The sequence below is a fragment of the Drosophila serrata genome, unplaced genomic scaffold (assembly GCF_035046125.1).
Source record: "Drosophila serrata isolate PLE 108 unplaced genomic scaffold, ASM3504612v1 contig_382, whole genome shotgun sequence".
In the NCBI taxonomy this organism is placed as follows: Eukaryota; Metazoa; Arthropoda; class Insecta; order Diptera; family Drosophilidae; genus Drosophila; species Drosophila serrata.
The window spans coordinates 1024862-1049359 of record NW_028257280.1 but is presented as its reverse complement, the minus strand read 5'-3'; the positions used below and the strand labels follow the sequence as shown (position 1 = coordinate 1049359).

The 24498-nt window shown below is 41.3% G+C and overlaps 4 protein-coding genes across 6 annotated transcripts in view; 2 read left to right on the top strand and 2 right to left on the bottom strand.

The window, feature by feature from the left end:
- The window catches only part of LOC110186479 (lysoplasmalogenase TMEM86A), a 74955-nt gene that overhangs the window by 9226 nt on the left and 41231 nt on the right, over positions 1-24498 (bottom strand). For 2 of the 3 annotated variants that reach the window (XM_086840082.1, XM_020955666.2), the window contains exons 3-4: positions 1280-1449; positions 1030-1220 (exon numbers count right to left, since the gene is read on the bottom strand). In XM_086840082.1, the coding sequence (XP_086696208.1) occupies positions 1030-1220; positions 1280-1449 (361 nt within the window). Of the gene's footprint in view, positions 1-1029; positions 1221-1279; positions 1450-2522; positions 2830-24498 lie in introns of those variants that run through there. The other variant, XM_020955667.2, reaches the window with a different exon arrangement.
- Gycalpha99B (guanylate cyclase 1 soluble subunit alpha 2) lies at positions 3251-6930 on the top strand. The gene is made up of 5 exons (XM_020955664.2): positions 3251-3413; positions 4569-4833; positions 4889-5129; positions 5198-6546; positions 6602-6930. The coding sequence occupies exons 2-5, from the start codon at positions 4598-4600 to the stop codon at positions 6804-6806; spliced, it is 2031 nt and encodes a 676-aa protein (XP_020811323.2). The 5' UTR covers positions 3251-3413; positions 4569-4597; the 3' UTR covers positions 6807-6930.
- On the bottom strand, positions 6917-8396 carry Obp99c (Odorant-binding protein 99c). Its single transcript, XM_020955668.2, has 2 exons — positions 8300-8396; positions 6917-7384 (listed from the first exon to the last, which is right to left on the bottom strand). Exons 1-2 carry the CDS (start codon positions 8339-8341, stop codon positions 6968-6970), a joined length of 459 nt encoding a protein of 152 aa, XP_020811327.1. The 5' UTR covers positions 8342-8396; the 3' UTR covers positions 6917-6967.
- Positions 16687-21664, top strand: dmrt99B (doublesex-Mab related 99B). Its single transcript, XM_020955665.2, has 4 exons — positions 16687-17129; positions 17197-17298; positions 17735-18197; positions 20246-21664. Exons 1-4 carry the CDS (start codon positions 16983-16985, stop codon positions 21064-21066), a joined length of 1533 nt encoding a protein of 510 aa, XP_020811324.1. The 5' UTR covers positions 16687-16982; the 3' UTR covers positions 21067-21664.

The window sequence follows — 24498 nt, the reverse complement described above, 5'->3', positions numbered from 1 at the left end:
ATCGAAATTTAAAAAACTCATAACTAAGCCAAAACGGCCTTAATTTCAAATCGGAAAGCGTTCGTATGTTAGTTTTTAGCAGGTTAATAAAACTGCATACTCCATTCAAAATGTGAATTTTGGCCGAATTTTGACAATTTTAATGATGTAACCCCTTTCCTTTTTTGCCAAAAATCGGAAATTTCTGAAAAAATTCTTTTTCGGCAGAATATAGCCAGAAAGATTCGCCTGTAGATGCTGATCAAGAATATATATGATTTATAGGGTCGGAAATGACTCCTTCACTTTCTTTGAAGCTTCTGACTGAAGGCGCAATTCCATTTTTTAATAGATTTTTAAATTAATTTTAAAAAACTCATAACTAAGCCAAAACAGCCTTAATTTCAATTCGGAAAGCGTTCTTTTGTTCATTTTTAGTAGGTTAATAAAACTGCCAATGATTTATAGGGTCGGAAATGACTCCTTCACTTTCTTTGAAGCTTCTGACTGAAGGCGCAATTCCATTTTTTAACCGATTTTTTAATTAATTTTAAAAAACTCATAACTAAGCCAAAACAGCCTTAATTTCAATTCGGAAAGCGTTCTTTTGTTCATTTTTAGTAGGTTAATAAAACTGCCAATGATTTATAGGGTCGGAAATGACTCCTTCACTTTCTTTTAAGCTTCTGACTGAAGGCGCAATACCATTTTTTAATCGATTTTAACTATATTTTTATATGCAAATTTGTTCAAAAAACCGAAATTTAAAAAATTCACAACTAAGCCAAAAGAGCCTTAATTTCAAATCGCGAAATTTGAAAATTTTAGTTATGAGATGTTTAAGCTTTGATTCGTAAAACAAAATTTCATAAAAAATATAGATAAATATCCGCTTAAAAAGTGGTGTTGTAGTTGTAGTCAGAATAATGACTCCTGGCAGCGTTACAAGGTCTGACTACAGGTTTAGTGACACAATAAGGCATAATAATAGTGATTTAATCTTTCTAGAAAACTAATTTAAAAAGAAGTGAACTTGATTTATAAACTCACAAAGTGAAACGACCACATAGAGTCCACATCCGATGAGCCACTTGACGGGCTTCCAGCCGAAGGCGCTGACATAGAAGACGTGTGCCACCCCAAAGGATATCATGCCAAAGGGAAACAGATTCACATTGAGCAAAGCATCACCGCCGCAGGAGAAGATCAGGCCCAGCAGAATCCAAAGAGATCGGCGGTATCTAAAATGATTTGGAGAACTTTGAGTGTTATGGTTGCCTTCAGCGTAACAGGAACCTACTCCTTCTTGAGGGAGAAGCCCTTGGCCACCACATAGAACATCAGGGCCACGATGGGCAGACACTTCAGCACTGTGGTCCATAGCTCACCCTGGGGATCCCGGCGCACCAGCGAGAAGTACAGGATGAGGGTACCCAGAAAGGGTAACAGTTTGGGAGCCTGTGTCCTAGCCTTTAAGAGATATACAAATGTATGCTAATAATAAATAATATAAACATTGTTTTATAAATGTACAATCTCTAGAGATACCGCAGGTTGCTTGGGTCAAGAAATAGCATAGCGATTATCTCTAATCTTGGCCATAACCACGGTGGGTCCAAAATACACCCAAGCACACCACCGATTAAGAAAATCGAACGTTTTGCGGTTTAGATTAGATTAAAGTTTTAGCTTGCCTTTGCCTTGCCTTGTCCCTCGTCAAACATTTATGGTTTATGGTTTATGGAGGATGTTAATTTGCATGCCATTAGCAATGGCCTTAGTCCTAGGGGTGGGTTATTATGCATAAGTAGAAGGTGAAGGGTGTATGTGGGTGCAACTTTCGCTTTCGGTGCAGGAGCTTTCGGAGGAATGCAGAGAGATGGAAGGCAGGATGACGGAGAGGCATTGTGTGCAAGGTCAAGGACGAAGCTTTACATTCCTTTTATAGATCAACTTTCAGCGGTTAGATAAAGCATCCGCAGCCCAGAGAGGGGTTATCTTTTGAAAAGCTCTATTACCATAACTTGAACAATATATATTTAAATACTTGCGAATTAATATTTAAGGGAGAAAAAGAAATTCCTATTATTTGCCTTTTCTTTGCAATATAAATGCAAATAACAAAACAAGGGTTCACATAACAAGTGTGGAAATGAACAGGCATCAGCAAATATTTCATTAAATTTAATTTAAACTAGTTATTGGAGCATGCCAGATTTCAAATGTATAATTTATATAATAAATATTAAACTAATTTGTATTTACACAAGGACATTGTTCAGAACACTTTATTTATATAATAATAAATATTTATATAATTAAGAAATAAACTCCTTCAAAGGTATTTGAAATAATTATAATAATTAGTAAACAAAATCCCAGCTTATGTGTCAAGACACTTTACTGCTTTTATCTGCTCTGAAATTTGTTTATTTATATTACTCGTGAAATATATATAAATATCTTTATTTGTTCGTTGCTTTTTTGTTGAGGGAGCAAAGGTTGAAATTTTAAAGACAGACTTAACCTCCGGAATCACTTACGAATTGCCCGAAATCGTTCATTGCGGCAGGTAATTAGTGCAAATTACAACTATTAAGTCTGGTTAAAAGTCTGTCCAAGCTGCACTTTCACACGATTCCGATACCGTATATATATTTATATATGTGTATATGTATATATTCTCTATGACAAACGATACGAGCGCGGAATCGAAAATAAACAAAAACTGGCCGCCACCCCGCGAATGTTGAATGGAAAAGCTGGTAAAGAAAACAATGCTAATAATACTTAATAATAATTAGGTGGAAAAGAACACGTTGCGAGCGGCACGAGCAACGTCAATAAACTGAAAACTGAAGCGTAGCGTATAAATTTTCGATTCGCTGGACAAAAGTTTCTGTGTTTCCTCCGCTTTCCGGAGAGAACTCAATCGGCCGGACATGTGGTGTGCAGCATGTGTGTGCAGCATTCTGCAGATACACAGATACACAGATACACAGGAGGGGCAGATTGATTATTTTTTCACCTTTTGTTATTATCACAGAGAGCTGAGAGCTTTGCTCACGCAACAGGTTAATTGAGAGACTGAGAACTAGAAGTATCTCACGCAATTCAATCCCAAAGATACACATGCGCAGTGTCTCGCCCTCTCTCTCTCTCTCTCTCTTTGTATCTTTTCCAAAACAAAGCAACAATCTCTGCACACACTTTCACTTTGCGCGAAGCTTTCACTCTGGAGAAGCTACATATAGCAAGCTTTCGTTGGACTAAAAACTTTTTCGACAGCTTATTTTGGCCAAAAAGTTCATTCCGTTACGAGTTGTGGCATTTTTCAGGCGTGCGGAAAAATTCCTCAACCGTCACGCAGAATTTCCACAGAAATTTAAGTTTCAGAAAAGTGCAAAATATAAATAAAATATTCTAAAACCTCGGTAAGTGCAAGTCTTGAGCCTGAAAGTATGCTTAACAAAGATGTAGAAATGTATGGAAAGACCTCCCCTAAGGGGGAAAACCTTGTGGCAGAGAGCGGAAAATTGTGTATCCCTTGGACCCCATGCAAGGGCTTCCTGTAAGCAAATATACACACTTCTGTAGAGGCCAAGGAGGCGAAGTGCTAAAAATTAAAGCCAGTGACCAGAGTGACACACATAAGGCGTCGAAGCACCCACCAGCTGTTGTTGTGGCCAACGGTGTACACCTCATAAATGCCATAAATTATGCAAAGTAAAATTATGGTAATGCCCCGGACCACAAAAAGGAAAGAGTGCACGAGCCTTGCCAAGAAAGGCTGACTGGCACACACACTTGACCTCCAAGGAAAGCCAGCCAAGAGCCAGGACAGGGGGACATGACGCACACACTCGAGATACTGCAGGGAAATGGACGTGGACGTGGGCTCACGTACCAAAGACATCCTCCCAATCCTCCCACAAAGCCTCCCCCTCGCACAAGTGCACGTTGAACTTGAGAAAATATATATTTTCCGCCCTAAATCGATGGCAGAATCTCCAAGGAACGCCCACCTCAAACTGGGTTGCACTTAAATTAGAAAATCGTTTATAGATTGAAATGTACTTGGATAGGATTATGTTGATTTGAAGTTAAGACGTTGATGTGACATTTTATGGAGGTCAAGAATTATGCAATAAATTTGTACTATATATACTTTATCTCTTAGAGGTGACCTAAAAATAATCTCTTGATGTAAAAATCAATCAATTACAAGCTTAATACAATGAGCGAAAGTAATTACTTAATCATGAGTTCAAATTGGTCATAAAGTTTATTTATATACACTTGCTGGGTATTATAATTTTAGTTAGAAGCTTGTAACTAAGTGAAGGAGTCATTTCCGACCCTATAAACCATATATAAACCTATTGAAAAATAGTACAAAACAGTTTTTCGTTTGGAAATTAATGCATTTTTAAGTTAATTAAGACCGATTTTCTCAGCAGGGGTTTATATAAAATTTCGGGTTCCCAAAGTTGGATTTCTTCCTTGTTTATATAAACATGTGAACATAACCTTAAGTTAAAGTAGTTAGCTAGGAAACCACTAAACCCCTTTCCATATTCCCAAAATAGATCGAGTAGAAGAGGCAGCAGCACGCGACATGGCGTGTCCCTTCTTCCGGCGAGCGGACTCGCTAACACGCCAGCCCTCGGTTATCGCCGAGCCTGGCGCCCATTGGGCCCTGGAGGATGAGGAGCTCTCGGACGACGCTCTGACCCTCACGCACCTGCAAATGGCCATCCAGCTGCTGACGGCGCCGTCGAACGAGGATCTCAACACGGCCGTCACCTCCCTGATAGCCAAGTATCGCCAGAACTGGCCCAACATACACAAGCTGTGAGTGCAATCCCTTCCAGAAATGGATCACTAACTAGGGTTCATCCTTCTCTAGAAAACTGGACCCTCAGACCTTCAAGAGCTGTGCCAACTATGATTACTTGGCCGACATCCAGGAGCTGCTCCTCAAGATGGACGAGGCAAGTGCCAGCGAGATTCTGGTGCTTCTCGGGGAGGAGCTTATAACCTGCTGCTGCACGGGAATCATTGAGCGGGCCTTCCGCTGCCTGGGCACGGATCTGCAGGAGTTCCTGGGCTCCCTGGATGGGGTCTACGATGTGCTCAAGTTGCAGGAGGTGAGTTTCCTTTTCTTTGATCTCTGCCAAGAGTTTCCCTCTGAAGATTGGTTTCTCCCGGTTCCCAGGAGGATGTGACCGACACTGGCTTCGTGTGCGCCGGCGAGGGTGAGCTGATCTTCACCTCTGAGCGTCCGGTGATCGCATGGCTGCTCCTGGGCTCCCTGAAGGCCCTCACCCGGATGCTGTACAAGGTGGATGTGAACATCAAGATCGAGCCCGTGGAGGGCGATGCCCGGCGCTATCGCTACCTGTTCTCGCTTGTCAAGGACAACGCCCAGACCATGTTGATGGGCCGGCCCACGCTGGTGAGCAAGACCATACCGGAGACGGTGCAGCGGAGCAACTCGAGCAACGCCTCCGATCTGCAGATGAACTCCTCGAGCTTCTGCAAGATGTTCCCCTGGCACTTCATCATGAACGAGCAGCTGGAGCTGGTGCAGCTGGGCAGGGGCTTCAGCAAGCTGTACAAGCCGTATCTGGCGGACTTTGGTTGCCAGGCGAGCACCTACTTTGACTTCAAGAGGCCCAAGGGACTGACCATGAAGTTCCGGGACATAGTCAGGCGCACCTACACGCCCTTCCTGATCGGCTTGATGAGTCCGCCCGGCGTGTCGGACTTCCCGGCCATCGGCTTGGAGATCAAGGGCCAGATGGTGCACTGCCCGGAGTCCAACTCGCTGCTCTTCATCGGATCACCATTCCTGGACGGCCTGGACGGACTCACTTGCAACGGACTCTTCATATCGGATATCCCCTTGCACGACGCCACCCGCGAGGTGATCCTGGTGGGAGAGCAGGCTCGGGCACAGGACGGGCTACGCCGGCGAATGGACAAGCTGAAGAGCAGCATCGAGGAGGCCAATTCGGCGGTGACCAAGGAGCGGAAGAAGAACGTCAGCCTGCTGCACCTCATCTTTCCCGCTGAGATCGCCGAGAAGCTCTGGCTGGGCTCGTCCATCGACGCCAAGACCTATCCGGATGTCACGATCCTGTTCAGCGACATCGTGGGCTTCACCAGCATCTGTTCGCGGGCCACGCCCTTCATGGTGATCAGCATGCTGGAGGGGCTGTACAAGGACTTCGACGAGTTCTGCGACTTCTTCGACGTGTACAAGGTGGAGACCATCGGGGACGCCTACTGCGTGGCCAGTGGCCTCCATCGCGCCTCCATATACGACGCCCACAAGGTGGCCTGGATGGCCCTCAAGATGATCGATGCCTGCTCGAAGCACATCACCCACGACGGAGAGCAAATCAAAATGCGGATTGGCCTGCACACAGGCACTGTGCTGGCCGGAGTGGTGGGCAGGAAGATGCCCAGGTATTGCCTCTTCGGGCACAGCGTCACCATTGCCAACAAGTTTGAGTCGGGCAGTGAGGCGCTGAAGATCAACGTTAGTCCCACGACCAAGGAGTAAGGATCAATCTTGATTTGTCCAGGAATATCTACTCATTTCAACCCTTTCCAGGTGGCTGACCAAGCACGAGGGCTTCGACTTTGACCTGCAGCCACGGGATCCTGCGTTCCTGCCCAAGGAGTTCCCTAATCCTGGCGGCACCGAGACCTGCTACTTCCTCGAGGGATACCGCAATCCGGCCCTGGACAGCCAACTGCCGCTGGTGGAGCACATCAATGCGGCCATGAAGACCATATCCGAGGGCGGCGATGCCTAGGAACCGAATCTCCCCTAGAAACCCACGCTCAGTAGTCGTAGTTCGGTGCACTTGTATTTTGTGTGGTTTTATCCTGTTGCCCTGCTTAGCCTAAAAACAATAAACTCAAGCATATTCCAGCACACTTTATTGGTAACCAGGATCCTCTTTAGGGTTGGTTTCTAAGCCGCCTTCTTGTTGGCCTCCTCCTGCTTGGCCCGCACAAAGGCCTTCACCTTGTCGCCGATCTTGCTGGCCATGAGGCACTGGTGTCCCCGGAACGCCCACTGGTCCACGGAGCTCTTCTGCTCGTTCTTGTCGATGCAGCTCTGGGCAATCTGGAGGGCCTCCTCCTCGGTCAGGTCCATCTTGAATTGCTTGGCCAGGCGGTCGGCGTGGTAGCCCTCGTGCTCGCAGAAAATGTCCAGCTTGGTGGCCGTGCAGGTAAGGTATTGGCGCACATCCTCCTCATCGGGGAAGATCAGCTGCTTCAGCTGGAGGATCTGATCGGAGCTGAGGGGGTGCTCTTTCAGGCACTCCACGCGGATCTTCTTGATGTCCTCGCCAGACTTGGGTGTCCACTCGCCATCGGCATGGGTCTAATGTATATGGTTGTGCATTTAATTAATATTAAAATTAATGCATTATTGGTTTACTTATGATCAATGTTAACTTGAACTATTTGCTGCAATTGCAAACTTGGGTTTTTCTAAAATCCCAAAGTATAAATATCTTGTAATGATGCGAGATATTTCCATTCTCTAAGCTGATTTAAAATTAGTAATGTAGTTTTTAACTTCTTGATGATAAACTCTAAGGAATAATAATGTTATTTATACTCTTTAAGTATAACTATATTATTTGCTGCATAAGAAAATCTTTTCTATTTCAATATTTAAAATCTTTAATCTGTACAAAACATTTACTAACATCAATTGTTTTTTTACTAATATTTATTAAATCATACATTTATGTTTTGATTAATTTATGCCTTGATTCATTAATGTATTTACTCATTATTTCATTTAACAAAACATTCTAGTACTTTTAAACTGACATTTAAAATTTCCTTATAAAAGTTTAACCACGTTTAAAGTTGCAAATGATGCAAAATAAAAATGTATACGAAGTACTTAGAGTTGCTGCAATTGTTTCTATCTATTATTAGCTATTGAACAGTATTCTTAGAATAATGCCAATTAGCATAATACGCTATGTGAAAGCTTTAATCAATAATAGCATTTGTTATTCATATTTTATTCAATAGTTCCCAAGAAGAGAGTAAATAAATAAGCCAGCAATAATTGTAACATTTAATTTTACATGAATATGTTGGCTTTGCTTTTCAAGGTTATAAAATATTCAATGTTCTTATATTTTTCATTATTAAAAATGTATATATAAGTTTATACTTTTTAAACGTTTCTATCAACATTTTATGTTTAGTTTGCTTGCAGTTTTTGGCTATTCAATTCCGATTTAATGCATTTATTTTACTTTCTATAAATACACACCACAGCGCACAGGGCCAGAGCAACGATCAGATACTTGAGCATTATTTTTTAATTACTATATAGAGGCACGATCGCGACAGAGTTGATTTTCCAGACTGAGTCGCCGCCGGAAGGTTGCCTGGCTTTATAGCCGATCTCCGATCATCGGCTGTGCTCTCGTTAGATCTTTCTCTGTGTCAAGAGTTCAGTGATAAGAGTAAGGCACTCCGGTCCGCTGATAAGTCGGGAAGGAAAGCCAGACTTCGACTGGAATCGAATCATTTGCTCAGCTCTATTTGCTGCGCGAAACTTGTTTTCCTGATTAACTTGTTTATTGAATAGATTTTCGCGATTATTCACGTTAAGAAGTGTGTTGAACTGAGCTTTACATCTAGCATTTACTTTTGATTACGATTCATCGTCACCTGTGACGATGCCGTATCTCTTTCATAGGTTTTCCATTGGGTTAGGAGCTATTTCCTGGTTCAATGGAAACAATTAATTGGGTTTACAAATACAATAATTGAGATGTACACAGCATTTTCTAGGGTGCACTTAAATCTATTTTATTTGCTAATGTTACAGAGAGCTTAACAGATAAATAAGTAATAATACAATTCATAAATTATATTTTACACCCAACATCAGCAATACATTTACATTGTTTCGTTAATGTCATATATAATTCTTAAAAATACTCAAATTTAAACATCGTTTTAATTATTTCACTGTATCTTCGTTCGTAAAAAACTGCCTTTTCGCCATGACATTGCACTTGACCCCTTATCAGTTGATTGGGGTTTCCGAGTACCCCAAATACATAGGCATAAGCCCCATATAGCCTTCTGCTGATAAGACGAATCGCAGCTCGCTTTCACCCATCATTCACGGATGAGTCTCAGGAGCAATTCAAGTGGCCAACTGTCAATTCGACGGCCATTATGCAAACCCATGCAATCGTGTTTAATTAAATCAAATAAAATTCACAGCTGGCCGTCGAGTTCAAAATTAAATACAGCCCGGGGCCACGGAGAGATTTCATTACTGCGGGATGATTTTCAGCACCATATACGTATATTTGTACAGAAGTGGTCAAAATAATAGGAATAAAAACAATATAGTTTTGGTGCCCGTTAAAAGCATTTATATATTGTTTTCTTAAGGATATTTTAGTTCATTTAGAGCTCTTCCTATTTAAAGTTTAATATCTTAAATGGAAAATATTTTTAAACGAAAAGGCAGCAAACTAGAAAGAAATGTAGCCGAAGTGTTTATATCCTTGAAGATGGATATTAGATCAGAAATTTATCCTACCTAAGCCAAAAATGCATTAAATTTAATTCGGAAATCACTCCTATGTTACTTTTTTGAAGTTTAATAAAGCTGCATAGTCAATTTGAAATGTAAAAAATTCAGATTTTCCTCAATTTTTGACAATTTTAACGATGTACCCCCTTGTAAAATTTTTTAACTTCGAAAATTTATTTTTTGACCGGACATGCCTAGATAGACTCGGCTTTTAATGCTGATCAAGAATATATATGATTTGTAGGGTCGGAAATTACTCATTCTCTGCGTTTCAAGCTTCGGAATAAAATCATAATACCCTAAAAGAGTATACTCAATGTATTAAATATATTAAATTTTAAATTTTAAAACATAAAACAGAACATTTAATACTTTTCATGACCTATTTTTTCGATCCCAACTGTACACAGGAGTACGTTGTTTTGTAAAATAAGCGGCAAATCCGATGGTTCGCTGGGAACTAATAACAGTTGCCTCGAAGGGGCGTCCATCCCAGCTCTCTGCCATTCACAAACTATTATTATTATTATATACATAGAGAAGGCGAGTCCTTAAATGAGGGTTAGATAACAAGGTAGAAGAGTACGGAAGCGGACAGAGGGCTGTCGCAATCGGAAACAGTGTTTATAACGAGTATATGCCAAACAATGGTCATGATTACCATCTCGTTCTCAATTTCTATCCTCCGGCATTCAACGTTCTCCTTTTTTTTGTTGGGTTATTAGGAAAATTATACAAAATATATATACAAGAGGCTGTTGAGGTGAAAATTATATTAACACCCCGAGGGGAGAGGGACAGGGGGACAGAGCGTGTCAAAGAGTCAGGGAGGCATCAGGTTACTGGGATTGGAAAACTGCAGTTAACGATCTCTTATGGCGGGTGTCAAATGTTCCAATGCCCCGGAATTCGCAATATTGTATAAACTGTCAGCTCCTTTAGCCAATTGTTTGAAATTCGAGTTTCCTGTTTAGAAGCACTCGGAATGGGAGAGTGAATGTGATATGAGGCTTTTTTTGAAATGCTTGTATTTGAAGGTACAAACGTCCTTCGTTCTTGATCCTTTTTGGCGTGTGTCATATGAGAGTCTTTTGTCGAGAGCGATTCTTGCAAGGCAAAATATATTAGCAGTATGAAATAGAACTACAGAATTTGTCGTTAAACAGTGGGTTTTAGTTTGATTTCAAGTAGGAGGGGAATAATACTCAATTTGAAATCATTCCTCACTTCGCTTTGCTATAAACATAGTTTTAAGAGAAGAATCCTGTAATTTCCAACACCTAAATAAATGATATTTACTTTTAAGACACTTAATAAAACTTAATTTACTAACCTCACAAGGTTTTTACTAACCTGATGCCAGGTATTACTTAATTTACAATTCTTTATTTGAATTAAAAACTTTAAGAAGAGCAGAAATTGTTCCCTACTCTGCATATGACACAACACAATTCTAGCAACTTCTTGCAGGCAGCCATAGATTTTTTTCAGTTAACAAAATGGCAGCCGCAAAAAGTTTCCTTGAACTTTTAACAAAATTTCACGTTTCCATGAGTTTCCGGTTGGTGCCTCCTTCACCTGCTCCCTTGCCCCCGAAAGAGGCAAAGAGAGAGAGCACTTCCGGCGCAAGAAAAGCAAAATGTAATTTCATGGCTCGCTGAACGAATCCGAATACATGAGAGTTCAAAGTTTCAGCTTGTTGCGACGACGAGGAGACTGTCACAGGATGCTGGCAGGACTTGAAAGCGCAGGAAGGAAGTTATTTAATGAGATTTTCTTGACGTCAAAGATAAGTCGAAGGAGCGATTTTCTCGTTCTTCGTGGCCAGTGGAAATTTGTAAAACAATATGCAAGGAAAGCACGGAGAACCACGGGGGAGTGTTTGTATCTATAGAGTCCGTTCTGTGGAGGATGAAAAGGATGAGAGTTTGGAAGGCAGGAGGAGAGCAGGACAATTGTTGCACACACTTGAAATTAAATTAACTTTTTTCGACCGTCGCCTGCCTGCATTGTTCAGAAAATCCAGCCAAAGGCCGCTGTTCCTGACAGTTCCAAGTTGCCAAAGGTTGGGCCTCTGCTACTATGTTATGTGGAGAGAGACCTCACAGATCCAGAGGCATCTGCCCCTTGGGGTCGTGTGCGGCACCCGAAAAGAAATCAAAAACAAATAAACACAAGTCGCCATCGAATCGGATGAATGGGGCAATGACGCAAGGAAATCTTATTAGCCGCAATGTCTTCAAGTTTCAGTTTTAATTTTTACATTATTTCGTTGTGTGTTTTCTGTTTGTTTTCGCTGTTGGAAAGATCTTTCTCTGTATACATTTTTTCGGTGGTTTCTTGATCAAATAATTTTGCGGCCACTGCATGTTAAATATTTGTCAACATTTTAAAGGCACTTTTTCCTTTGTCTCCCCCGGTACAGCCCCATCCCCTTCCCCTTCCCATTTATATTTTTCCATCTTTAACTGACTCAATCAGAAGCAGTCGCTGGGCACTTGAGCCGAGGCTGGGAGACGGAGACGGAGTCGGAGTCGGGAGTCATCAAAAGACCAGCAGGGAGAGCAGCGAGATGACCAGCAGCAAAAGTGGCCAAGTGGCCGAGCTAAGTAAAGTAGCAATGAATGATGATCCCCGGCGATATTTCAACTTTCCTCGAGACTGAGATCCCATAGCCAACGGCTACTTATTACACCGACGTCAACACATTCAATTCATGTCCAAGATCTGAGTTTTTCTTAACAAGATCTAATGATTTTTATGTTGTGGAAAAAAACAAAAAGAACTACTGAATACCCTTTAAAGTTGATGAATCTAAGACATTGCAAAAGGTCTATTACTACATTCTTAGGGTATTCTTGAGGAAGGTTTTCAGACACCCAATTACAGGTCGAACAAGTATAATCAACAATTATTTTAGAAGAAATTAAATAATATGATGTATAGTTTGATTACATATGGAGAAAACAACATGCAGATGTTATATCCTTATATAAATCTACAAAATATTTTTATTTAAAAGCCAAAGAGAAGCATGTTTAGAACCAATTTACATACTTCCCGTGCTGTGTTAAGGGATGAATAATGCCAAATAGTATTCAAATATAAGTTTAGGGCCCTTCAATAAACTATTGAAAAATGCATTAAAAAAAATACATACATATAAATGTTCAGTATTGCACTAATTAGTAATCACCACAAGTAAGAAAAAGCCAAAGCCAAAGCCAAAGTTTACATACTAAATGCATTTTGCAAATTAAATCATAGGATCGGAAATCCATCATTAATAAACTTAAAATTCGCATTCCTTAAATCCATATTTATTGACAATTTGTATGAAAAATCAAAGTTTAAAAATCTCAGAACTAATCCATAAATTCATTAATTTTAATTAAAACCCCACTCCTTTGTAAATTTGTAGAAGTTCAATAAATCAGCATACTCAATTTAACATTAAAAAAATTAAGTTTTTAATACATTTTTTAGAATTTAAACGATGTACCCCTTATATAATTTTTGAAACTTAAAAAAATTTTTTTTCTTTCAAACATATCATATTTGACTCGGCTTTTGATGCTAATTAAGAATATATATGTTTTATAGGGTCGGAAATGACTCTTTCACATAGTTTTAAGCAACTGACTAGAATTATAATTCCCTGAAATACTTGTAATCCAAAAACCTTTGTATTTCAGATATTTCTTAAGAATCCTCATTATTACAAAAGCAAATGTGTACCCGTTAACCGCTTCTCCTTTGAGTATCCTTTTTGAAACCGGTCGGCTTTTAATGAATATACAAAGTACTTCCCTTTCATAGAGCATTTATAATTCCTCGTATCTCTTTTGATTGATTTCCATTTCTGGCTACGATTGTATTTTGTTGATTTCATTCCATTTCCATTGTTGTTGCCATGCTGCGCATGTTGCCTTGGCTGTTGATTATTATTATTATGTGTGTGTGTGTGCGCCTTATATTGTTTGTATTGGACCGCCGCCACTCCTCCACCCTTTTCCACAGGGCTGCCCCTCCTCCCCAACAACCCCCAACCCCTCCCTCTCCTTTCCCGGGGGGCAGTTCAAGCGTGAAGAGAGGCAGCCAAAGCGACGACATAATGGACATGTTTCAGCTTTTGTTGTTGCAGGCACACAGTGAATTATTGCTTTATTTGTTAAGTTTAATAAATTAAATTAATTAATTTTAATTTATTATTTAATTAATTTATTTAATTTAAAATTAAAAAAGAATTGTTTGAAATCAAATTAGAAAATAAACGGTATATTGATAGTACATTCCAATTGTTATTCCAGATCAGAATATAATCTGAAAACGAGGCAGTTGCAGTTTTGAACAGTTTTTCTAATATTTTAGATAATATAAATATTTTAATATATTTATATTATTCGATATATCAAATTATATTTATTAAAGTTTACGATATGATGTATCGTATTGAAAGTTTCTTCTCAATATTTGTTCCTAGTACCTGTATTTTGTTATGTGTAAAGGCAATCCTTGCTGCCATAACCCATGAATTCTTCATTTCCAAGGGCCTCTCCCCTACCTTATCTTTTAAATTACTTTAATATTAACATTTATTGTACCTATATTTTATTGCAAGTTCCCCGACTTTCCTCTCTGTGTACACAGGCCGCAGAGCAGTCGAAGTTGTCAGCTTCAGTGCTGCTCAACTAATTTGCATATTTGGTCGCAGTAAAAACACTTTATAAGTGGCCACCCAAGGGGGAGCACTGTCCCCTCCCCTCCCCTCCCCTCCCTTCCCCTCCCCCCGGTGAGTATATGTTCGTGTACATATAGAGGCGCACTTTAAACAAAGTTAAAATGCGAGAAATTGGCCCTGCGCAAAAACACCAGTAGCTGCGAGCAGTAGCTTTGAGCTGGCTCCTAGGCTGCTCCCAGCTCCCAGCTCCCAGCTCCCAGTTCCCAGTTCCTGGCCATTTACTGTTGCCAACGACTGTGGCGGTCGACGTCAGCGGATCTGGAACTGCCCCCTAGCTGCTCTCTCTCTCTCTCTCTGAGTGTGTGCGTGTGTTTCTGTGTGAGCCCTAAGGACCAGCACAGACACAGACAGACTGGAAACTTGTTTCTTTTGGCCCAAAACTTGTACAACATTGTTGCCGCTTTATGTTTTACTCTCTGCTGTGCTTGTGTGTCTGTGAGAGAGAAAGAGGTGCCTGGCTCCGCCTCCTTCAAGGGGCGGAGTCTCTTCAAAGAGAGAGAGAAAGAGAGAGGGTTTCTCTGAGAGAAATTCACTAATGAACAAGAGGGAGAGAGAGCGTAGACGCGCGCACTGTTGCCGCCTCAGTCGCACGCTCGCTGGAAGGGGCCCCCGTGTCCTCGGTTTGTTTCAATTGCAATAAATGTGTAACATTCTAATAGGCCAACTTCCAGCTGCCACCCACCACCCAAAGGATAAAATTATATTACAAAAAAAGGAAAGCCAGTGTGTTTTATATCACATTATGTATCTGATTGGTTATGCAACCAGAATTCGTTATTTTTATTGCATATTTATGAAGCCCACACCCCTAGGTGAAATTATTAAATTGATATACCTTTGTTATTCATTTTATTAAAACTTTTAAAGGCCAAATTAAGGTAAGCTTCAAGGTAATTAATAAAAGAAAGAGACATTAAATTAGGAAATTGTAAGTATGGCAAAAAACAGTTTTAGTTGGTGAATTTAAGCTTCAATATATTTTTTAATTTATAAATATTCAATTTAAAGATACCGTCTTAAATACTTATTACGATTTATGTTTGTAACATATAAAAAGCAACTCAACCTCAGAGACATAGATTTCTTAAATGCTTTTACTTAAAATAATTCTATCCAGATTTGTTTGGTTTTCAAAACAATATCAGTTCTAAAAAGAAGGCTCTAAAAGCATATACATAACAGCTATATAAAATATAATAATATAATATAATATTTAACACGACTATAAGATTATTTAAGTAATTAAGACAAACTATACATAATAATCTTTCAGTTTTATGATATCATTTTGTTGGTTATTAGAAATGAAAAACAGAAAAAAGGAGTTTTAATATCAATTTTGCAATTAAAGAGCCACAAGTTCTCAAATTAAAACTATAATTACAAGTAAAGGTAATTAAAATTATCCTCCCCAAGTGCCCTAAAATCATCCTCAAAGACAATTCAAAGTATTATGCACAACAAAAACAATTATTTTGTGTTCCATCAGCACTCGTTGGATTTTATTCATGGAGATTTTAGCACACACTCCATCCAGACAGCTGGAAATGAAAGACAAGTGGCAGTGTGCCAAAAAGCCAGAAACTTTAGGGTTTTAGTTGGCGCCACAAGGGGGCAGGTGGGGCATGGAGGGAGGGCGGTCCATTTAACCCCTCGCTGGCACTCGACGAAGAGCAACAAGAGTTGCGAGAGTGCTTTTTTTTTTGTTTGTTTTTTTTGTTTCGGCCACCGAGGAAGCCATGCCAACCAGAGGCGAGGTCGCAACAACAACGCTTTTTGGTTGGCCAAAGCCATTAAAGGCAGGGGGAGGGCAGCCCCTCAGCAAAAGCTCTCTCACCAGCATACACACACACACACACGCACACAGGCACACACTCAGGGGCAACTGTGAAACAAAGGCAACAGAAAGAAAATGAAAGAAACGCGACGAAGCAACCACCAATACCAGCAATGCCAACCCTGCCATAAGGCATGACATTGCGTATACGCCGCGTTGCCGTCGCCGCCGCCGTCGCCGCCTCGAGTGCACAATTTTGTATACAGTACCCAAAATTAGATTTTGAAACTTTTTTCTTAATTGCCAGCCTCTGTCTGCGTCGCCGTCGCCGTCGCTGTCGCTGTGTTGCTGTCTCAGCCAACGCTTGATGCTGCTGCCTACGCCGACGCAGGCAGGCAGGCAGCTGCTGTGCCACACAAAGGTGGTTGCAACACTCTCTGAATTATTTTTCCCACATCTATGTACATGCACACATATATATATGTATACTTTCAACCCTCATTTGCCCGGAGGGGCCTTTGTATTGGTAAATGTTGCCGCTTGCCGCCATTGCTGCTGCTGCTGCCGCTGCTCCGCCGCAAATGCTGCTGCTGCTGCGCTGCTCTGTGGCTTTTCGGCCAAAAAGATTGAATCAGTTGCAACCGAGGCCTCAGTGTGTCATGTCGTCCGTGCGGGAGATCTTTGAACAATAAAACTATAATGATCAAGTTGAAAGCATAATGCTAATCCCCCAGAAATAATCAGAAAAACAAAAAAGCAAGAAACAACTAAATCAAAACTTAAAGTGTGGTGTCAAGTGTGGAGATCGTAGAACTCTCGAGTTCTCAAAATACAATTTGTAATAGTTAAAAAATAAGCTAATTAAAGAAACTATAAGGATGAGTCTGCCGTCGGGCGTGGACATGCAGAATCTGATGTCGCAGCATCCCGTTCTGGGCGCCCTTCCGCCCGCCTTCTTCCTGCGCGCCGCCTCCGAAAGATATCAGAGAACGCCCAAGTGCGCCCGCTGCCGGAACCATGGAGTGGTACGTCTGGAGAGGATTGGGCTTGGCCAATATCCGGGTTTTTATTAAACAAGGTTCTGGTTTGCAGGTCAGCGCCTTGAAGGGTCACAAGCGCTACTGCCGCTGGCGGGACTGTGTCTGCGCCAAGTGCACTCTGATTGCGGAACGTCAGCGGGTAATGGCCGCTCAGGTGGGTTTTTCTCACATTATTTATATTAATTTAAGGAAGGACTTAATAAAAAACTCTTAAACAAAGTTTAGCAAAACAAAATTGGAAAGTATAGGTTGCATTAGCATCTTTTTCTATGCCTTTAATGTCAGGGATTTCATGGCTTTAACTTCTAATTGATTAGGAGAAAAGCAAACTAAACTCTATATACCTTAGTTCTTCATATTACCAAGATATTTAAAATGGTAATTAAAAGCTATAAATGATATTTCACAAATAAAATTAAACAAATACAGATTTCCTAATCGTTAAAAAAGCATTTCCAATGCCTTATAAAGTATTCTCTAATATACTTTAGGCTTAAATGGATTTCCATCTACTAATCCCTCATCATGTTAAATTTTTCATTTACTAAGAGCTAAAATATCTTCCAATTTCCTTGTTCCCTCTCCTCCAGGTCGCCCTGCGTCGCCAACAGGCCCAGGAGGAGAACGAGGCCCGTGAACTGGGCCTCCTGTACACCTCGGTTCCTGGCCAGCAGAATGGCAACAGCGATAGTGCCACGCCCACCCCGCACAGTCCCAATCACAGTGGCAGCGGAGGATCGGCTAATGGAGGTTCCGGCCAGAACGGCGTCTTCCACGGCGGTATCCCTTCGCCGCCCAGCGACGGCTTCGAGGCTAGCTCCACTCCCAATCACCACCAGCCGCAGCAGCAGCAGCAGCAGCAGTCCCAGCACCACCACCACCAGCAGCCACATCCTCAGCAGCAGCAGCACCACCAGCACCACCAGCTTGGCCACCATTCCCAGCAGTCGCAGCGCTTCAATGGCAACGAGTCCGACACGGAAGGACGCACCCGCTCCGAACACCTCAGCGTTGGCTTTTCGCCCACGAGAACCGAGCTGGACGAGAGTCCCGGTAAGTTTGAACAAACAAATAACACTTGTGGTAGATTTTGTCCACAGGGAAAAATTATATTTAATTCAGAAAGTGAGGGATTTCGGGGGGAAAAGCTAGGTCATAACTTGGGAGAGCTCAGAAATGTCTAGAGAACTTTAGCAGTAAATAAACAAAGAATAAACCTTATTAAATATTCTTTCTAAAATGATTTCCTTATGTTTACCAAAGTATATATGTATTTCTTGCTGTGTGGTTACCTTCTCCCACCACTTCCCGCACCTTAAAAAGCCCTTTTCGCCTGGCCTCCTCCCCAAGAGGACTTCAGATTCTTGGGGGCCTTACATATGTATGTACGTTGAGCGCGTGTTAAGAAAAATTTGTTTTCGATTGTTCAGAAATCAACGGTGCATAAAGTGCCACACTCGCGGTTGCATGTGCATAGCTGCCAGTGTGTGTGTAGAGTGTGTGGAGTGTGTGGAGTGTGTGTGAGGTGTAGGTGTTGTTTTGACAAAGACTTAGCCAGCCAAGTTGCAGTCTAAGCACTTTGCCAAACCGCGCATGAAAATGTCCTGGGGTTGCGATTAAGTTGAAGGCAACACCAGGACCAGGACCCAGGAAGGACCTTTACGAGTTCAAATTGCAACAATTATGTTAAAGTCCTCGTTAAGAAGTCAGCACTTGGCTGGGGCGTCCTTAAATAAGAAGTATTTTATGCAGAAAGGTGTGGATTTATTAAAGAAGAAATTAAATATATAATATACAAGAAGGGAATCTAACTTCGGGAAGTTACAGTTTGCAATTGAATTGCAGATTAAAATTATAATACCCTTCAAAAAGGATAAAAAACCCATAAATATTATTTAACTATAACATAAAGGGCTTTTCTTTCTATTTTTACTATTTTTTACATAAAAAATCATTATAAAAATCATGATCATTTCCCACCCAAAGAGTTTCTCACAAGAATCTTTTCAGTTCTTTTCCCTTAAAAAGAAAACCCACTCAAAGAGCGAACAATACAAGAGTGATTGTAACATTATCCAATATTATTTTGTTATTATCCCGATCCAATATTATTGTGTATTATTCCGACCAAGCCAATCAATTTGGAACCAGAATGCCTTACAAGAACTCAACTCCCCTCTTTTACAAATCAAATGCCAAACAGTTACAAAGTCTGACGGGGGTAGAAGGATATCAAGGACCTGTTCGGCATCACATCAACTCAGTCGCAGTCATTAGGACTATCTGCTGCCAGGGGTAAGACAAGCCCAAGCTGAGGGTTCCTGGACAAGAAGGAAACGTGAGATACTCTCTCCCATGTGGTGGCTCACTTGGCCTTGTTTGAGCTCCTTTTTACGAGAAAGAAAAACACAGAAGAATTCCCACGCAAATCAATCGAAGGAGAGAGTCGCGGAACCTGTCGATATTTAAGGTACTCGACTCCCTTTTTATTTGCAATGAAATCCAAGACGATTTCACGCTTGAATTTTTATTTTCGGTTACCGCTGCGATTGGATATTATATATTGGTATCCACGCACCCCTCGAACTTAATTAAATTTTCACTGCGGCTTCGTCAACTGCAGAATCAAACAGAAAAGGAAAAAAACAGAAAAGCCGAAGGTAAAGGAAAACAACGAACAAAAATATCATATAGCTTGTTTCATTTCAGAACAAACAATAAAAAAACAGCAGGTTGTCCCACGTTGGCATGTCAACGTATCCTGCGCATCCTCCTCGATGTTTGCGATTCCCGTGATTACATTTTTCCCATTTTACCATTTGATACTTTTATTTGCTCTGAACTCTGTCAAGTGGAAAACCGCACAGTTTCCACTAGGCTACCTGGTTTTATATAGGTGGGGAAAAACATTAACAGATCTAGAAAACAGATACGCCTCGTTGGTAATAGGATAATTGATAAATAGATTTTTGAAAGGCTAAAGATTGAAGTGGGTTAATCCTTGAGAACTAACAGATATTTTGAATTACCTCCTCGCGTTTTAAATAATTTTCTATCATAATAAACTTATCCCTTAAATTGAATCCTTTCGTTTGTTTCAGTTTCCAAACGCGGTGCTGCCTTGTCCAACGAAACCGACCAGGACACTGGCTCTGAATCGGGATCGCCCAGCAGTCCACGTCCCAAGGTAGCTGGACTCTTCAATCTAACCGCCAGCCTGTCGCCCGCCCGCACCGGACCGCCCAGCTCACCGGAGTCCGACCTGGATGTGGACTCGGCGCCGGACGAGGCCACGCCGGAGAACCTTAGCCTGAAGAAGGAAGACAGCCAGAGTCCACCCAACACGCCCGCCGAGAACCTTCACTTGCTGCGCTCCTTTGGCAGCAGTCATGGCCAGGGCTTCCTGCCCTATCACCACACACAGTTCCTGGCCGCCGCCGGACTACCAGCTCACCACCACCCGCCGGAGCAGCCGCCTAATCTGCCGCAGCATCCGCAGAACCTGCAGCAGCAGAGATCCCCCATCGATGTCCTGATGCGGGTCTTCCCGAACCGACGGCGCAGCGACGTGGAGCAGCTGATGCAGCGCTTCCGCGGCGATGTCCTCCAGGCCATGGAGTGCATGCTGGCTGGCGAGGATCTGGGCCAGACGCCAACGCCGCCGCAGGTGCCGCCCTCGCCGCCCTTCCCCATGAAGTCGGCCTTCTCGCCGCTGGTGCCGCCCTCGGTCTTTGGCTCGCCCACGCACCGCTACCATCCCTTCATGCAGGCCCATGCCAAGCGGTTCCTGTCCGCTCCCTATGCCGGCACGGGCTACCTGCCCGGCGTCCTCAGTGCGGCGGATATTGAGCAGTCGGAGTCGAATGGAGCCGGAGGCATTGGGCTGGATCGCAGCAGCAATGCTGGGGACTCCCAGGATTGAGGCAGCGAACCGGAGGCCAACGGCGCCGCCGTCTTCCGGCCTTTCGAGTAGGATTTTCCCGAATGCCAAATCATAAATCCACAAACCTAAGCTGGGAGGGGATGTGAATCCGTTCTGGTAATCTAATTAATTCTAGACTGTAATGTCCTTTGAAAAATGTTGAAAATATTATCCCAAGAAGAATTAATTATGTTTTGATGTAATTTAAATTAACTTTCCCCTCCAGCATCACATCTCGATTTGTCCTAGATATGCCTAAAAAATAAGTGTAAATTATAGTTTACCCTTTAAACTCTTAGAACAAGTATTGTAACATAGAAGTCGTATTAATAAATCATAAACTAAGAGAAGGCAAATCACTTGATCCCAGTTATAAGAGCCATAAAATGTATTTGTTTAGCTGAAATTAATATTATATATAGACGATGAGATTACCTAATTGAGATATCCGTGTGTACCATATAAACCATATAAAATTATATATTAACTATCATATTATGTATTAGATAAAAAATACATTTCAAACACTGTGTTAAAGTATTTAATAAATCTACAAAATAATTCAATAAAAGTAAAATGAAGAAAATTTAACAAAAAATTGTTCATTTTGGTTGGGGGAATATGGAGAGTTTCAAGGAAACAATATGTTGAATTTTTTATTTTTAAACAAGTTTCTTTATTAATTGGTTTAGAAAATACTTTTTAAGCTTTTTCTTAATATACTTCTTGATGGTAATAATTTACAGTACCCTAAAATATAAATGAAAAGGTTAACTTAACTACTTTTTAATGTAAATTCATTTCCCACACTTGGACCTCATAAAAGTAAGTCAAACCAGTAAATTGTCTTATATTTATTTCATTTTTACATTTTAACCCCCCCTCAAATAAAATCAATCAATAAATTTCCAAGCTATTTGTCCCTAATCACCAGAATTAATAAAAATTTTAATTGAAAACTCGCTATTGTGTGGGCATCAGGGATAGCTAAATAAATATTTAATTCGCACAGCACGTAATTTATATCCGTGAGAGGAGAACAAAAGGACTCGCAACAAGCCCAACCCCAAAATACGAATCGCAGGACCAATTATAAAGGCCACCCACAACCGCAAAATTCCCGAAAAACTGGTCATCGCACAAAGGACGATAAGTATAATAATGCGAAGCGTTAATCCGCAGCGTCATTATCTATTTGCCACTATATTTGAACGAAACAAACTATTCCTGCCGAGTGTGAAATCCTTTTTCGCCCAAACGGATCCCCCGGCTCTTGTCATTGTTTTTGTTTTGCCGGACACACGACACGATATAAACAAAATTATAATAAAACTAATGCCCACACATGACCGGCACATTCCCCATGGAACATTTTACAATGGCCCAAAGTCCAGCCGGAGTGGGAGAAGGGTCAAGGGACGAGGGACAAGGAGCACGGCCACAATAATATCGGTTACACGCATGCCGAGTGCAAATTACAAAACTATTTTCCAACATGCGACTGAATGGATAACAGAATTAAATTATTGGATATCAATTTGTGCATTGTGCGCCTTTGCCAAACTCGAAAAGTCAACAGCAACAGCAAGGATGTGTCCAGGATGTGTGCCGGATGTGAGCTAGAGCCAGTGCCCGGGATCTGTGCCCTGTGCCCTTATGTATTTATGTGGACTCGAGCCCCCGGAACAATGGCCCGTTCTATGTACCATTGTCAGGACACACAACAATGCCGGTGGGCCAAGCAAGGATACCGATGGCACAGGCCAGTGGATGGAGGAGGATAGCGCAACTCGAGTGGACAATGGCCAAAGGACAAAGAGAGGACGAGGGCCAGGGCGAGGGTAGTGGCGAGGACACTGGTGAGCCAGTCAGTCAGCAGGACGAGCTGTCGATAATATCTTAGAGTAACAGCGGCCCAGGACCATGTAGAGAGTAGTTATGGCCCCGAACAATGGAGCTGGAGTATCGCCAAACAGCTAAGATGCTGGCTTGGCTTTATTTATTTAGGGATAAGGTGAAGATTTTATCGAGCTTTTGTAATTACTATTATTTTGTTAATAGTTTTATTATAAAAGAAACTTATCAAAGTGCGAATTGCTTTAACCTTGTTTTCTTGTCTTATCATTTCCAGGAATTAGATTTTATATATATACACAGAAACACTTTTGGTCTTTCATCGTTATTCAAAATAAACAAAATTAAAGAACCCTCTTATCAGTGAGAGGTTTTCAGAAAGCAGTATTAAAATCAATGATTATTAAAACACACAATTCGAAGCATTAAAATTCTCAGAAAGGAAGCGTGAATAATTCAAAGGACTTGGACGAGGAGTGGAACGATGCTGCTATATCAAGAAGCACTTGATAATTATGAAAGATACATAAGCAGATCAAACGACATTGATTAGAAGTGGACAGACAACCTACAAGAATATGAGCCAATTCTATGGTGATTTAGGGAAACTTGAAGGTATTTACAAAAGACATATCCAAAAAGACACATTCTTTCTTAAAAACTTGTCATATTACAGATTGCTTAACGAGCATTTAAGCAGCATTTAAATAGTAATTAATGTGTACCAGAGGTCTTAGCGGCAACAATTCCAGTTAACATGGAACAAGTGTTTTTAAGTTAATACGAATACTGAAATTGTAGAGGGTTACATCGAATAAAATTATGTATTATAGTAATTTTTAAACATATTTTTCTATTTTCAAATAATTTGTATGCTAGGAAAGGAAAAACTCTACACCACTAAAGAAATATGGAGCAAGAATACAGAATGTGTCATATTTGCTATTTATTTCCCATTATTCTCAAATTTATTAAACTTACAAAATAAATATAAACGCAAAGCTGGCATCACTGTCAACTAGCGGAAACAGGAGCAAAAACAGGATCCAAATCGAGAATAGAGAATGGAGGGCAAAGGGCAGCGGGAAGGAACATGCATATGCTCCTCGAGTGGCGGCACAAAATGCATACAATGTCAGGCATGGAAATTCTTGATAATAGACAATGAATTAATAGCAGGCGATTACCAAACGGGGGAACTCCCTTGGAGAACCCACAAAACAATTCAATCCGACAATCCAACCAACTAAATAACCGACCAGCAAATAGACAGATCGAACCTCAGATACAGTGCCAAAGGGCACAAAAAACAGCACAGATTTCTAGATTTTGATCTGGATCGGGTAAAATGGTAAGGGGAATGGTACGGGGAATGGGTTTTCCGCCGGCAGATGGCACATGCCCCTTTCTTTCCGTCAATTAAAAGGCAACCAACAGCAAATAAACACTCTAAGGAATGGCGGTTAAAGGGGGTTAAGTGTCGTGGTTCCAGTTGCAGCCCAAGGCCACGGCAAGGGGTTACTTAACCGCCCAGGATTAGCCAGAGCATATGTTTTCCCCCGACTGTGGCAAGGGTGG

Bases quoted from the DNA above. Each gene is read 5' to 3' on its own strand.
- dmrt99B (XM_020955665.2), top strand. From the start codon at position 16,983: ATGAGTCTGCCGTCGGGCGTGGACATGCAGAATCTGATGTCGCAGCAT. The intron at 17,130-17,196 runs GTACGTCTGGAG...TCTGGTTTGCAG, and splicing joins GCTGCCGGAACCATGGAGTG to GTCAGCGCCTTGAAGGGTCA. The intron at 17,299-17,734 runs GTGGGTTTTTCT...CCTCTCCTCCAG, and splicing joins AGCGGGTAATGGCCGCTCAG to GTCGCCCTGCGTCGCCAACA.
- Obp99c (XM_020955668.2), bottom strand. From the start codon at position 8,341: ATGCTCAAGTATCTGATCGTTGCTCTGGCCCTGTGCGCTGTG. The intron at 7,385-8,299 runs GTGTGTATTTAT...CATATACATTAG, and splicing joins CTCTGGCCCTGTGCGCTGTG to ACCCATGCCGATGGCGAGTG.
- Gycalpha99B (XM_020955664.2), top strand. From the start codon at position 4,598: ATGGCGTGTCCCTTCTTCCGGCGAGCGGACTCGCTAACACGCCAGCCC. The intron at 4,834-4,888 runs GTGAGTGCAATC...ATCCTTCTCTAG, and splicing joins TGGCCCAACATACACAAGCT to AAAACTGGACCCTCAGACCT. The intron at 5,130-5,197 runs GTGAGTTTCCTT...CCCGGTTCCCAG, and splicing joins ATGTGCTCAAGTTGCAGGAG to GAGGATGTGACCGACACTGG.